We start from the raw sequence: 16,549 nt of genomic DNA, 5'->3' as shown, positions 1-16,549 counted from the left end.
CTGGTGATTTAATCAACCATGCCTTTGCAATGAAGCCTCCATGAAAACCCAGAAAGACTGGCTTCAGACATCTTCCAGATTGGTGAACACATGGACATTTGGGGAGAATGGCAAAATCAGAGAGGGCCTGGAAGCTCCACGTCCTTTCCCTATATCCTGCTCTATGCATCTCTTCCATCTGACTGTTCCTGAGTTGTATCCTTTTATAATAAACCGGTAATCTACTAAGTATAATATTTCTCTGAGTTCTATGGGCCACTCTAGCGAACTCAGGGGGTGGTCGGAGGATGTGGGGGGAGGTTAGCATTTCCAATCTGCTGCTGTCTCCAGGTGGACAGTGTCAGAATTGAGTTGAACTGTAAGACACATGGTGGTATCTGAGAATTGCTTGGCGATGTGGGAAAAACCCTCACATGTTGGAATTGGGAGCAGAATTGTAGCAATACTTTGTAATAGAAAGGTCTTTTCCTGATTATTTAGTTCACTCCATTGTGAAAAGAGAAGTTATTTTAGACTCTCTTTTGCTTGGAAACCTTTATATATAATCTTTCTTCTGTTCAGAACACTTTCCTTCCCTCTTACCTCCTTTCATGACTGTTTAAGACAGAGTTTAATATCTGTAACAGTTGGAACCACACTAACTGTGTGACAGAAAACCCAAAATGATCATAGCTTTAAAAAGTAGAAGTTTATTTCTGACATAAATGAAGTCTAGATGTATGAGGTCTGATAGGTATGCCTTCTCCATGATCACTACAGGGACAGGCTTCTAGTTCCTTAATATCTGTGGTTAAAGATGGCTACTGCAGTTCGAGCCATTACATCCAAATTCTAGTCAACAGAGGCAAGGGGTGAAGAAGGGCATGTCCCTTCCCTTTAATACATTTCTTTAAAGTTGTACACACCGTTTCCCATTGGCCAGAATCTGGTCACGTGGCCATGCCTAGTGCCATGGGACACTGGAGAAAGTAGTCTTTATTCTTGACCACCAAATACCAAGGAGATAACAGATATTGGGGGAAACAGGTAGTTTCTATTTCTCCTATGCTCCCTCTTGGATCCTGTATCTTCCCATCTTGCTTACCTCTAGGGTGACTGATTTGGCCTGGTTTGCCCCAAACTTGCCTGGTGTTTGCACTGAAAGTCCCTGTGTCCCAGGGACATCCTCCCACCCCTCAGCCCCCAGGCATGGGCAAGCACACTGGGACAATAGTCACCCTACGTCACCTCTACCATGAATCTTATCACACTATGAGCTCCCTGAGGGACAGACCTGTACCTGATTCAGTTACATTCTCAGTACCTATCACAGTGCTCCACACATGGTAGGCAATCAATAATAGCAAATACTTACATAGTGCTTTTTATGTGTCAGGAACTGTTCTAAGTGCTTTACATATACGTTATGAGTTGAATTATGGCCCCTGCCCCCACTTCCTATGTTAAAGTCCCAGTACCTAAGAATGTGACCTTATTTGGAAATAGAGTAGCTGCAGATGTATTTAGTTAAGATCAGGTCAACTGGAGTAGGATGAGCCTCTAATCCAATATGACTGGTGTTCTTATAAAAAGGGGAAATTTGGGGCTTCCCTGGTGGTGCAGTGGTTGAGAGTCTGCCTGCCGATGCAGGGGACATGGGTTCGTGCCCCGGTCCAGGAGGATCTCGCATGCCGCGGAGTGGCTGGGCCCGTGAGCCATGGCTGCTGAGCCTGCGCGTCCGGAGCCTGTGCTCCGCAACGGGAGAGGCCACAACAGTGAGAGGCCCGCTTGCCACAAAAAAAAAAAGGGGGGGAGGGAAATTTGGACACAGAGATATGCACACAGGAACAACTCCATGTGAAGATTGGAGTTATTCTGCACAAGCCAAGGAACTACCTGAAACAAGGAGAGAGGCCTGGAACAGATCCGTCCCTAGAGCTTTCAGAGGGAGCCTGGCTCTCCCAACACATTGATTTTGGACTTCCAGCCTCCAGAACTGTGAGACAATAGATTTCTGTTGTTTAAGCCACTCAGTTTATCGTACTTTGTTACAGCAGCCCCAACAAATCAACATAATATATTAACTCATTTTAATATTCACAGCTCCCTTGTGAGATATTATTATTATTCCTATTTTATTGATTTATTTATATTTTTTTGATGGGGACCATTTTTTTAAGTCTTTATTGAATTTGTTACAGTAATGTTTCTTTTTTTGTTGTTGTTGTTGTTGTTGTTTTTGTTTTTTTTCTGTACGCGGGCCTCTCACTGTTGTGGCCCCTCCCGTTGCGGAGCACAGGCTCCGGACGTGCAGGCTCAGAGGCCATGGCTCACGGGCCCAGCCGCTCCGTGGCATGCGGGATCTTCCTGGACCAGGGCACGAACCTGTGTCCCCTGCATCGGCAGGCGGACTCTCAACCACTGCGCCACCAGGGAAGCCCTGTCATGAACTTTTAGGAGTTGCTGCGGTTCAAAAGGTGGCAGGTGTTCCTCTTTCGGCTAGCACCATAACTAGATGAATTGATGAAATAGCAGGGGAGATTGAGGCACAATTGTTAGAGGATTAATGAGTCACTGTGGTACGCAATCCAGGTTGATGAGTCTACCGATGTTGACAACAAGGCAACAATGCTTGTTTTTGTGCCATATATTTTTCAGGAGGATGTGCATGAGGAATTGTTATGTGCACTTTTGTTGCCAGCCAACACCACAGCTGCAGAACTATTCAAGTCTTTGAATGATTACGTACCTGGAAAACTGAATTGGTCATTTTGTGTCAGTGTATATATGGACGGAGCAACTGCCATGACTGGACGGCTTTCTGGTCTCACTACTTGGGTCAAAGAGGTCGCTTCTGAATGGGAGTCTACACACTGTGTCATCCATAGAGAAATGCTGGCTAGCCGAAAAATGTCACCTGAACTTAACATTTTGCAGGATGTAATTAAAATTATCAACCATATTAAAGTACATGCCCTTAACTCATGTCTGTTCATGCAGCTCTGTGAGGAGATGGACACAGAGCACACACGTCTTCTCTTACACACAGAGTGAGATGGCTTTCTAAAGGTAGATCACTGGCCAGAGTTTTTGAGTTAAGAGAGACACTCCAGAGATTTCTTTTAGAAAAATAGTCACCACTGGCAGCACATTTCAGTGACACAGAATGGGTTTCAAAACTTGCTTACTTGTGTGACATATTCAACCTGCTCAATGAACTCAATCTGTCATTTCGGGGGAGAACAACAACTGTGTTCAAGTCGGCAGATAAAGTGGCTGCATTCAAAGCCAAACTGGAATTATGGGCCAATGAGTGAACATTGGGATTTTTGACATGTTTCAAACATTAGCAGAGATTTTGAAAGAGACTGAGCCAGGGCCTTCTTTCTCCCAGCTGGTGCCTGATCAGCTATCTCAGCTTTCAAAAGAGTTTGAGCGTTACTTCCCAACCACAAAAGACCCCCGAACTGGGAAGGAATGGATCCACGACCCATTTGTGAATAAGCCAGGTGAATCGACTTTGTCCGTGCTAGAAGAGGATCAACTACTTGAGATCACAAATGATGGTGGCCTTAAAAGTATGTTTGAGACCGCTTCAAATCTCCATACATTCCGGATTAAAGTCGAGGTGGAATATCCTGAGACTGCCACAAAAGCATTGAAAAGCCTGCTTCCATTTCCAACATCCTATCTTTGTGAAGCAGGGTTTTCTGCGTGACAGCCACCAAAACGAGATTACAGAGTAGACTGAACATAGCAACACACTTCGGGTGTCACTGTCTCCCGTGACCCCCAGATGGGACCACCTAGTTGCAGGAAAACAAGCTCAGGGCTCCCACTGATTCTGCATTATGGTGAGTTGTATAATTATTTCATTATATATTACAATATAATAATAATAGAAATAAAATTCACAATAAATGTAATGCGCCTGAATTATCCTGAAACCAACCCCCCCCGGGTCTGTGGAAAAATTGTCTTCCAAGAAACCAATCCCTGGTGCCAAAAAGGTTGGGGACTGCTGTTTTAAAGTACTCTTGGATTCAGTTTACTAATATTTTGTTAAGGATTTTTGCATCTATGTTCATCAGTGATATTGGCCTGTAGTTTTCTTTTTTTGTGATCTCTTTGTCTGGTTTTGGTATCAGGGTGATGTTGGCCTCATAGAATGAGTTCAGAAGTGTTCCTTCCTCTGTATTATTTTGGAATAGTTTCAGGATAGCTGTTAACTCTTCTCTAAATGTTTGGTAGAATTCACCTGTGAAGCCATGTGGTCCTGGACTTTTCTTTGTTGGAGTTTTTAAAATTACAGATTCAAATTCAGTACTTGTAAGTGGTCTGTTCATCTTTTCTATTTCTTCATGGTTCAGTCTTAGGAGATTGTACCTTTCTAAGAATTTGTCCATTTCTTTTAGGTTGTCCATTTTGTTGGCATGTAGTTGCTCATAGTCTCATATGGTCCTTTGTGTTTCTGTGGTGTTGGTTGTAACTTCTCCTTTTTCATTTCTGATTTTATTGATTTGAGTCTTCTCCCTGTTTTTCTTGATGAGTCTGGCTAAAGGTTTATCAATTTTGTTTATCTTTTCATAGAACCAGCTTTTAGTTTCATTGATCTTTTCCATTTTTTTTCTAAAAAATAATGAAATTTTAAAAGTACACAGGCAATATGGAGAATAATGTAACATAAGAAACACTCATGAACCCACCATCCTACTTTAACAAATCTTAAAATTCTGTCATATTTGGTACAGATATTTTAAGAAACAAAACTATGAAGATATTATACTTTTAAAATCCACTGTATACTCCTGCCCATCCTTGCTTTTTCTTTTTTGAGGTCTTCAACTGTGAATTTTTAATTTCAGGGACTTACTTCTTATTTAAGTTGAAGGACTTGAGACCCATGTCTTCTGATCATTCAGCAGGAAAAAAACAACAAAAAGGAATTATATTCACTCAGTCATTAAACAAATTTTTATTGTGCCTTCTATTTGCCAAGTATTGTACTACATATGTATTTATATAGTATATTCTCATTTTTCTTAGTGTTCTATTCTCACACCATTTTGTTTCAGGCTGTATATCCAAAGTGAGAAGCAAAGAACGTTTTCCTCTGTAATGCGGGCTGTTTTTCAATATCTCTTACAAAATTTTCTCTTAATACCTTAAAGCTTTGAGGGCAAATCTTGTTCTACTCTTAGCTGTGGATTTTCATTAATATTTTCCTTCTATGGGTTTGGCTCTTGCTGTGTCACTGGGGTGGGTGGGGTGTTTTGACAGATTTATTGAGTTGCCAGTTGGCCACACCTTTCCTTTTCTTTCATATGTTTAAGCAGTTATTGCCTGTAACTCCTATCTGGTTTCTCTAGTTCAATATGATGACTTCGGAGTGCAGTCCTCTCCCTGGTCCTTGTTTTCTTGCTTTCACTGTGAGTGGGTTATACCTTTCTTAAAAAATAACAGCTTTGGGATGAAGTGAGAGAGTGGCATGGACATATACACACTACCAAATGTAAAATCGATAGCTAGTGGGAAGCAGCCGCATAACACAGGGAGATCAGCTCGGTGCTTTGTGACCACCTAGAGGGGTGGGATAGGGAGGGTGGGAGGGAGATGTAAAAGGGAGGAGGTATGGGGATATGTGTAAACATATAGCTGATTCACTTTGTTATACAGCAGAAACTAACACACCATTGCAAAGCATTATACTCCAATAGAGATGTTAAAAAAAAAACAGCTTTATTGGAATATAATTACATACCATAAAATTCATCCTTTAGTATATTCAGAGTTGTGCAACCATCACCACTATCTGATTTTAAAATATTTTCAACACAGCAAAGAGAAATAATATACCTATTAACTGTGACTCCCCATTCTCCTCTGTCCCTGGAAACCCCTACGTTACTTCCTTTCTCCATGGATTAACCTCTTCTGGACATTTCATATAAACAGGGCCATACATCTCTGGTTTTTTAAGCTTAGTATAATGTTTTCAAGGTTCATCCATGTTGCAGCATATATCAGTACTTCATTTTTATGACTAAATAATATTCCATCGTATGGGTAATGCCACATTTTGATTATCCATTCACCAATTGATGAGTATTTGGTTCTATCTACTTTTTGCCTATTATAAATAATGCCACTGTGAGCATTCAGGTACAAGTTTTTGTGTGGACATGTTTTCATTTCTCCTGAGTATATACCTATGAGTAGAAGTGTTGTGTTATAGGGTAGCTCTACGGTTAACCTTCTGAGGACTGCCAAACTGTTTCCCAAAGTGCCTGTGCCATGTTACATTCTCACCAGCCGTGTATGAGGGCTGAAATTTCTCCATATCCTTGTAACACATTATCGTCTATCTTTTTTACCTTAGTCATCCTGGTACGTGTTAAGTGGTATCACACTGAGGTTTTAATCTACATGTCCCTAATGGCTAATAAGGTTGAACATCTTTTCTTGTTCATATTGGCCATTTGTATATCTTCTTTGGAGAATGTCCTTTTAAAAATTAGGCTAATTTTTTTTTGAGTTTTAAGTTCTTTATATATTCAGCATACAAGTCCCTTACCAGATATATGATTTACGAATATTTTTTCACATTCTGAGAGTCGTCTTTTTACTTTCTTGATGATGTCCTGTGAAGGACAAAAGTTCTTGATTTTGGTGAGGCCCAATTTATTTTTTCTTTTGTCACTTACAAATTTTGGTATAAGCGACACTCTAAGAAACTATTGCCTAATACAAGGTCATAAGAGTTTAGTCCTATTTAAGGATTAAACCTTTTAAATTTAATTTACTTTGAAGTTTTCTTTGAAGAGCTTTATAATTCTAGCGCTTACATTTAGATCTATGATCCATTTTGAGTTAATTCTTTTATTTATTTATTTATTTATTTATTTTTTGCGGTACGCGGGCCTCTCACTGTTGTGGCCTCTCCCGTTGCGGTGCACAGGCTCCAGATGCACAGGCTCAGTGGCCATGGCTCACAGGCCCAGCTGCTCCGCGGCATGTGGGATCTTCCTGGACCGGGGCATGAACCCGTGTCCCCTGCGTCGGCAGGCAGACTCTCAACCACTGCGCCACCAGGGAAGCCCGAGTTAATTCTTTTATACAGTATAAAGTGGAGTTCAGATTTTCTCTTTTGCAAAGATAGTTCTTTCTCTATTGAATTATCTTGGCACTCTTATCTAAGGTTATACATTTATTGTAGAATTTACCAAATTTTGCCTTGTTTTGTGGTAAACTGGATCGGCCCCCCTCTGTCAGGGGAGGACAGGAAATATGTTTTGTTCATTGAAAATGAGAAAACCTATGTGAAAAGCACCTACCATAGGGCCCCAGAGTAAATATTTCTTTCCTTCTTTTGAATCTCCCCACAGCACTTATTGTGGTATTTGTCATACAACAGTTACATAAGTGTTTGTTGAATGGAAAGTCAGCTTGAGCCTACACCTCGAAAGGGCATGGGTTCCTAAAGCTCTGATTGGATGGACATTCAGAACACTTTCGGCCCTTTTCAAACTGAGAAACTGAATAGTGGAGAATGACAGCTTTGTGAAATTGGGCTGCTGTCAGGGTAGGGGCTTCCAAATGACTTATCCTCTAAGGTAAGTGACAAATACCCAAACACTGATAACAACCCTAAAGGTCCAGAACCTTTTTTTCTTTCTAGTTTAACTTCAAGTGGTCCGGATGTCTACTTATTTAACTGCTTATGCAGTAAAGTTTCACTTGTGAATTTGACTACAATTCCACAAAATCGATCGTGGTTCTTTTCTGCCTCAAAGCAGAAAGATTTTCTCTGGCAGCAACAAGCACTATTAAAAAGGGAAAGAGACAGCGCTCAGGTGTGGCTGGCGATTCTACTTTCAGTGACCCGTTTCTCCCTCTCTTTTTCTCTCTTACATGCTGAACATTAGGAGTTCTCACAAGCTTTCAAAAATAGAGCAAGAGGCTGAAGATAAAGGCCTGTTCATTCCATCGGGGAGTGTCCTACGGAGTCATGTCCGGGCAACGTCTCTGCCTGCATCTTGGATATCTTTTTCCGAGGTGTGAGAATCTGCCCCTCTCTGTGCGAAAATGTGTACGTGCGAGTGCGAACCGAAGACGTGTACTATACAGAGACACAGAATAACTTTCTTACCCCAATCTTTTCAGCTTTAGGGAAGTGCTTCAAGTGACAGCTTCTGACTCCAGAGCCACTGCTCTGTCACTTCACCAAATTGCCTTTCTGCAAATAATCAGGTCCCGGGCTCTTAAGGAAGAAGATGTACTTTTTTAAAATTAGACTTTATATTTTGGAGCACTTCCAGTTCACAGCCAAACTGAGCTGAAGATTGAGATTTTCCATGTCTTCCTGTCCCCACCCCTACACAGCCTTCCCCATTATCAACACCCCCCCCAGAGTGGTACATTTGTTATAACTGATGAATTTACACGGACACATCATAATCACCCAAAGTCTTTTGTTTACATTAGGGTTCACCCTCCCTGTTGTACATTCTGTGGGAATGGACAAATGCGTAATGACATGTATCCACCATTATAGTATCATACAGAGTCGATTCACTGCCTTAAAAATCCTCTGGGCTCTGCCCAGAGGCTCGATTTGAAAGGGCAAAAAGAGAGGGAAAGAGAAAAGCCTCCAACTGCGGAGGCGCTACCAAACTCCAAGCGAGTTTGTTCCCAAGTTCAGAGGCTCCAGCTGCCCCAGCTCTCCAAGTCCGGTTACCGGCAGGTTCCTCCTCCTTTGGTTTAAGTGTCAAGCAAATGGGTTTCCTGTTAACACCGGAATACTGTGAAAGGGCAGGAAGAGGCCAGGCCGCCTCCTCTTTCCCCCCTTCCTATCCGGTTTATTTATTTTGTACATGTTTGTTTTGGTGGAGCGGGTGATTGCAGCGCGTGAGGCTCTGGGGCAGCCTCGGCGGCCGGTAACCCCTCCCCGAGGAGGCGAGGCCCGGCCAGACCCCGCCCGATCCCGGCTCCAGCTCTGCGGGGCGGGCTGACGGAGAGAGGAAGGGGGAAGACAGTGGGAGAGGCAGAGCTTGTGAGAAAGAGGCCGCCAGGGCGCGCGAGGAGGCGGGGAAACCTGCTCGGCCCGCGCCCGGCCGCTCCCCCGCGGGCTGCAGGTGGAGCCGCGGAGGTAGCCGCTTCCGCCGCCGCCGCCGCTGCCGCCTCCTCCGCCTCCTCCCCGCTGGGGCCTCCTCCCAGGCCCGGAGGCTGCTGGCGCGGGACGCCCGGAGCTGACGGCCGGCGCGCGGGGCCCGCAGCTCGTCGATGGCTGAAGGCCGGCGGCGGGAGGACGAGGACGAAGAGCTGCACGAGCGCCGGGAGCTCGGGGGCCCGCGCCGCGCCCGGGGCCGTGCGCTGTCGGGCCACTCGGCCGCAGGTGAGGGGCGCGGGCAGCGTGAGGGGGGGACCGGGGCACCGGGGACCCAGGGCTGGGCGTCCCGGGGCCGCGCAGGTCCTGCCCCGGACGCCGGCGGTTCCCTCGCCCGCCGGGAGGGGACTGGCACCTTTAACTCTAGGAGGCGAACGGAGGGAGAGTGGCTTTTCTATCTCCATCCGAACTTTGCGGCCGAGCCCGAGGAAATTCAAACCTGTCTCTACCTGCTAGTGACCCTGGAGCCGAAACTACAAATTTTCCATGCACACTAAATCCACGAGCTGCTGGCTTGGAACTTGTGGCCCGGGTGGTTATTTATCTCTGGATGAGTCAGAGGCCAGTGGAGAATGCCTCCTCCCGATAGGTTTGCCTCCGCTGTCGCAACCGGGTCGAACCACATGCGAATCGTCCAGGCGGGTTTCGGTGCCTCTTGAACTTCGGACCTGTGACTGTCCTCCCAACCCAGGGCCGCCCGAGTTCACCTACTTTCTATAGGACTTGCTTTAGAGTGACTTGATGACCCCCCCAGCCCCACCCCCCAGTCCAGAATATAGCCTTCCAAAAGGCGATTCACTTGGACTGATCATTTCTGGGCCTGTAACTTGTGTTTTGGGGGTGCGCAGAGGCGGCGCGGATCAATAGTTTGGCGCAGAAGTGGAAGAGTAAATAAGTGTAGCTCCACACCCCTTCCCTCTTTCCTGGGCAGCTTTTCAATTAAACAGAATAGAGAGGACATTCTTTGGTCTTTGGTTCCCACTGGATAAGCCAGGTATCCTAAAACAAGAGGGAAGAACAAACCTAGGGAGGTGACAATAAAAGGGAGATAAGGCCGTGAGAAAGGTTCAGATGGGAACATTCATTAACGCCCCTTTAGAAAGTGGAATATGGTGAACATTCCACCCAGCCGTGGAGCAGCTTTTCTCTGTGGCTCCCTTAACCTAAGAGAAAGTTGAAGAATTAAAAGAAGATGATGGGTCTGTGGGGAACAACTGGAGGGTAGAAAATGGGATGAAAGGAAAGAGTTTGAGTGGAACAGGAAGAAATAGTCAATCTTGGAGCCTTAAAAATAATTCCTTTTGCCCGTTACTCTTTCCATCGAAAGGAGGCGTTTGACTAACCACACGAACGCCAGCTGTCTTGAAGATAACTGATAGTTTTGTTCAGTATAAACCCAGACCTAATGAAATAATGGGTAATTGCTGGATATGAGTAAATAATTCTTGCAAGAATACAATGAAAAAACTTTACAAAGATGTTCCTCTGTTAAATTACTGATCTGAACATGCCTTGGACTCCTCTTATCTTCAGCAAAAAGCTTCACTTAGGTACTGTGCAGAGCTGTACCCGAGGTCAGACTAGATATGATCCAGATAGATCTTTATCATTTAGTTGCAATATGTGTATTTATTCCAAGGCTGGTGGAAATGGCATTTTGTAACTTGTTTTTCCCAGTTCCTTAATTTCCCAAGGCTACCAGAAGCTTTTCTAAGTTCCATGATAATATTTTGCTGATACGTGACACAGTGTCCTTTTTCACTCAGAAATTGGTGTTTGCAGTTTCTAACCATTTAGTGTACCCTGTCTCCGTTAGGGGGTGAGGGGCAGAGATATTATGGAGTGGGCAGAGAGTTAAACTGGCTGTTATCGGGCTTCTTTCTTTTGAGACACATTATTTAATAGTTTACATTTCTTTGCAAGCTGTGCTCCTCTTTCTGCTCATTAGTTCCCGTGTGTTTTTCAGACTCCATAGCATTCCTTACCAAGCTTGGGCATTTGTTAGTTATGTTTTGTGCTGGATGTTCTCTCTCCAAGTGAGAAAGTAGGAACTGACCCAGAGGCTTCATGTTTCTTCTTTTTAACATCTTTCTAATCTTTCACTTTTTCCTGTTCTCATCCGCTCCCTCCTCCCTCCACCACCTCACAGTCTAAAGATTTTCCGTTTTTCTTTGATCTCACAGAGGTTGACACCTTAAAATTAGGGTTTATGGACTTGAGGGAGTCTGTGAACTTCTTCTCTCCATGCTAAATTTAGGTGTGGTTGTGGAAATGTGTTTTTTTACTTTGTAATGTACGTTCAGGAGAACGTATAAAACCTGTAAATCATAAAGTAAAACTCTTGTAACCTGTGCCCAAGTTGAGAAATAGAATATTATCATTTCTCCGAAGCAAACTCTACTCTCTCCCAGTCATGGCTTCTTCCTTCCCCTTGAGGGAACTACTTTTATTCCCTTGCTTTTCTGTGCAGTTTTACCTGTACAGTTTTATCTGTGCATCCCTATACAATATTATTTAGTTTTGCTTATTTTACAACTTCTTATGAGTGCAATCATCCTGTAATTATTCTTTAGTGTCATTCTTTTTTCACTCCATATTAAGTTTGTAAGATTTATCCCTATTGTTGCATGCAGCTGTAACTTCTTTTCTTTGTATTCTCATATCACACTTTTTGCTTATTTTTTATTGATTTGTTGGAGTTCTTTACTTGCTCAGGAATCTCAACTTCTGTTGGTTGCATGTGTTCCAAAATCTGCTTCCACTCTGTGGTTTATTTAAAAAATGTTTGTTTGTGGTTTCTTTTGATGTGGACATTTGTAATGTTAACGTAGGTGTATTTATGAATCTTTTTCTTTGTAGTTAGTGTCCCTCCTCCCCTCACTGTCCCCCTTGGTTAAGAATGCTTTCCCTACCCCAAGGTCATGAAGATATTCTCCTATATCTTCTGTATTGTCTCCTAAAGTTTTGTTAACTTTCTTTGTGGAGAGGTGCCATAGCTTTCTTCAGACTCTCAAATGGGTCTGAGAACCTCTGACTGACCTACAGCATTTTTATATTGTTTCTCCAAAGGGCAGGGAATACAAAATTCTAGGTCCTCCCTTAATCGCCTGGAAGAGTGGTAGGCACTTAATAGGGTTTAGTAAATACTAAATAAATGTACTCTCTCTATATGTTGATGTGTTTATGGTAAATGCTAGAAGAACAGATACAACTTCTCCAGTGTGTTTTGAGTAAAATAACTAATATTGTCAGTATGAGGTCACAGAATAAAGTTCTTTGTATTCTTTATGAACCAGTTGCTTCGTACATGCTAGCGCCTGTGAGGGAGGTATTATTTTCTCCATTTTATAGTTGAAGTGGGTACGACTCGGTGCTCCCAATGCAGGGGGCCTGGGTTCAATCCCTGGTCAGGGAACTAGATCCCACATGTATGCTGCAACTAAGAAGCCTGCATGCTGCAACTAAAAGATCCTGCATGCCGCAGCTACACATGCCACAACTAAACATGCCGTCATGAAGATCCCACATGCCACAACTAAGACCTGGTGTGGCCAAAATAAATAAATACATATTTTAAAATAAATTTAAAAAAGAAGATTGAAGCTCAAAAATACTTAAGTGACTAGCTCAAGATCCCGCAGCCAGTAAATGCCAAGATGCGGACTTGAATCCGGGTCTCTTTGACCTGAAAGTCCATGTTTTTCCAAGCTATCCCACTGGCTGCAAGTACAAGTCAATTGCTTTTAATGCTCCACACGTTTCTATCTGCATGTTGCTTGTTATATTTTAGAAATACTTTAATGCTTTTCTGCTTAGGAGGGGCTTTCACAGCCTCATGGAACTTGATTGTTACAACGACCTGAGAGGGAAGAGGGTACATTTTTATTATTCCCATTTTAAAGACGAGTAAATTCAGCCTCAGAAGTGTTAAAAGACTTAATCTAAAAGAATACAGCTAGGTATAGCTGCACCTCAGTTACCTCTTTTGGGTGTTTCAAGTCATAAACTGTCGTTTCTTTTTTGCCTCTCACTGTTGTGGCCTCTCCCCTTGCAGAGCACAGGCTCTGGACGCGCAGGCTCAGCGGCCATGGCTCACGGCCCCAGCCGCTCCGCGGCATGTGGGATCTTTCCGGATCGAGGCATGAACCCGCGTCCCCTGCATCGGCAGGCGGACTCCCAACCACTGCGCCACCAGGGGAGCGCAAACTGTCGTTTCCTTAATTTGATTCACGTAGCATGCTAGGTCATATGGCCCAGAGTTTGTGGCTCTGTCTAGTAAGTTGTGTAGTTTTGCAAACTGCATTAATTCCTCTGGGCCACCATCTTACAGTTTTTGTTATTAGAATTCCAAAGTTGTCTAATTGATTTTGAGGAAGTTACTTTAAGTCCCATAGAAACTATGGATATATATACACGTTGTTTGAAAATCCTGCACTCACCAACTTCTTTTAGAAGACCTGTCTAGTTACCCTGTCAGGTGTAGAAAATACAAGGAATACAAAGAACTATATAAAATAGGCTCCCTGCTTTTAAAGAACATGTCATAGAATTAAGGAAGGTAAGACTAATATACTTTAAAGAAATAAATAAGAGTATAAAGTAGTCCATGGTGACTAGCAAGTGGAGTTTAGCATAAGAGAACCAGGCAGTCTTGGTTCATTTCTTGGCTTACCTCTTACTGTGTGACCTTGTGCAAGTTACCTAACCTCTCTGTACATCCATTCTTTATTTGTAAAGTGGGAATATTAATAAAACCTATTGCATAGGGTTTGAGGATTAAGTGAATTAGTATATGTAATACCTTTAGAACATAGCTAGGCACGTAGTGAATACTTCCTATAAAGTTATTAGTGTTTATTGATGTATATTTTTGTTAAAATATCTGATGCTTCATTGAGTCTACATTTTTCTCCCTTTGGCAATAGTTATGGGGTTTCAGGTTGCCAGAGAAAAAGGAGCTAAAACTGCATCTTCACCATTTCTAATCAAATGTAGTTGCTTTGCTTTGGAGTTCATACATCTTTTTGAAATATATCAATCTTACAAGACCCCAAAAGACTGAGACTAGTTCTTCATTTGACATTCCTTGCACCATACAAACTATTTTAACGTGGCTTGTCGTTGATGTTTACCCTTTCTTCATCATCACAAATGAAAAGCTCATTCTTGTGACATAACTATTTGTGTTCAAAGTGATTTCAACAAATCAAAGGTAAGTTGATGACTCTACATCCTCTTTTTAACCAGGGTGCATCCCTTCATTTTTTTTTTCTTTTTTTAATTTTGCCACTATTCATGCAGTGCTTCTATAAGGTCATTGGCATGTTACATTCTGGGGGCAACTATTTTCCCTCAGATCGTTTCAGCTTTACATTTAATGGTACTTAGAGTCTTATCCTGAGAACGCTTGGGTCTCTCTCAGTTAGCTTTAGCCTCCAGCAATTTACAGCATCTTTCTGGGCCTTAGTTTTTGCCTTATGAATTGAAAGGATGAGGCTTCCAACATTACATTTTATGATTCTAGGGGATGAGGAGGAAAATAACTTCTGACTCGGTTTACAGAAGCCTGCCGGTGTGCAGGGTCCTTGTGATGAGGGAAAAGCCCAAGGTGCCACACTCAAGATGTCGCCTCACTGGGAAAAAGGCAGTCACGTTAGCTTAAGTTGTGCCGCAGGGACCTGCCTTTCAAGATGGGCACTTCACTTCATCAGTGGAGAACATGGGATGTGTTCTGGGGGAGTTTATAATACTGAACATAGGTATGATGAAAGTATTATCCATGAAGTACAAGATGAAAATATATGTCTAGTAGCCTCAGAGCAAAGAGCAGCGTTAAGGTGGGGAGGAAGGAGGCCCGGCCCCCTCGTTTGTATGAAGGTTCAACATCCATTCCTGCCCCTCAGCAGCTGTAGGCCTCACCTTTAGGGACTCTAAGCTTGCCTTTGGGTGGGGATGGGTGCATGGTGGAGGAGGGGTGTACAGGCAGTAAACCATTGTTTTATTTTTTTTTTAAATAAACTTTGTTGTTTTAGAATAGTTTTATAGATTTACAGAAAAATTGTTAAGATAGTACAGAGAGTTCCCATCTACCTCACATCCAGATTTCCCTGTTACTCACATCTCCTTAGTTTTTACCTAATGTCTTCCTGCTCTGCAGGATCCCATCCAGGACACCACATCACATGTAGCTGTTGTGTCTCCTCGGGCGCCCTCTTGGCTGTGATGGTTTCTCAGGTTTTTCTTGTGTTTGATGGCCTTGACTGTGTTGAGGAGTACTGACCAGATATTTTGTAGCATGTTACTCTGTGGGGATTTGTGTGATGTTTTTCTCATGTTTAGACTGGACTTTTGGGTGTTTGGGAGGTAAAGTACCATTTTAACCACATATTAAGGGTATAATAACATCATTTATAACTGTTGATGTTGACTCTGATCTCCTGGCTGAGGGAGTGTTTTTCAGGTTTCTCTAGGCCAAGGTTACCACTCCCCGCGCCTGCCCCCCATACTGTAGGAAGTAAAGGAAGTCACTATGCAGAACCCACACTTAGGGAATCAGGAGTTAGGCTCCACCTCCTTGGGGGTAGAATATCTACATACATCTTTTAGAATTCTTCTGCACAGGAGATATCATTCTTTTTTACTCTCACCTTAGTTTCTTCAGGTTCTCCAAACATCTGCCTTGGGATTGTGTTTAGACCCTGCCTTTTGGGGACTGTAAGCTCAATTCCTCCACCCAGTTCTGTCCAGAATATCCATGTGTGCTGCTGTCTGGCGCTTCCTTTCATAATTAGAAAGGAAGGCATGAAATGAGTATCCAACTTGAGATGACCTGTGACTAAGACTCATTCACACTAGAGTATCAGCAGGTACAATTTTGGAAATGGAGAGGAAGTCCGAGTATGAGAGGAATTTGGAAAAGCCCTGGACTAGGATAATCAAACAATAATGAGATAATATTTATTGTGTGCTAGGTCCCAGGTGGCATTCTAATTGTTTTCCATGTATTTTCCTCACTTAGTCCTCGTACCAATCTTATGAGATAGGTGGGATGATTTCCTTCATTTTTGCAGATGAGAAACCGGAGGGGGTGTTTACCCAGAGGGGGTAAATAATCTAGTCAAGGTCACGTAGCTAGAAAGCTATGGAGTAGGATTCTGTGCAGACTCCTACCCAGTATTTATTCTCGTCTTCCTTGGGCAGTGGAACCCTATACTGCTGACTGTGGCAAGGTACCCACCTGTGAAACTGCTTCACCCAGCCTACTAATGAGAGGCAAGAAAAAGTTGTTGAGTGTGGTTTCTAGAAAAATTCTTTAAAGGGGACTCAACTGCACAGAATATCCTTTTGCCCTTATCACCTTCCATCCCCCTACCAGGAACAAGGGTGTGTGGCTCACAGCAGCCA

General features: G+C 43.1%; 1 protein-coding gene across 4 annotated transcripts in view; it reads left to right on the top strand.

Moving 5' to 3' along the window:
* The first annotated feature begins 9,190 nt into the window (after positions 1 to 9,190).
* The window catches only part of SH3D19 (SH3 domain containing 19), a 178,863-nt gene continuing 171,504 nt past the window's right edge, over positions 9,191 to 16,549 (top strand). For all 4 annotated transcript variants that reach the window (XM_082652859.1, XM_082652858.1, XM_082652860.1 and 1 more), the window contains exon 1: positions 9,191 to 9,373. In XM_082652859.1, coding sequence (XP_082508985.1) covers positions 9,262 to 9,373 — 112 coding nt within the window. In that variant the 5' untranslated portion in view covers positions 9,191 to 9,261. The remainder of the gene's footprint in view (positions 9,374 to 16,549) is intronic.

The sequence above is a fragment of the Grampus griseus genome, assembly GCF_964374135.1.
Source record: "Grampus griseus genome assembly, chromosome: 4".
NCBI lineage: Eukaryota > Metazoa > Chordata > Mammalia > Artiodactyla > Delphinidae > Grampus > Grampus griseus.
The sequence above is the reverse complement of the archived record's forward strand: the minus strand, read 5'-3'. Positions and strand labels throughout refer to the sequence as shown.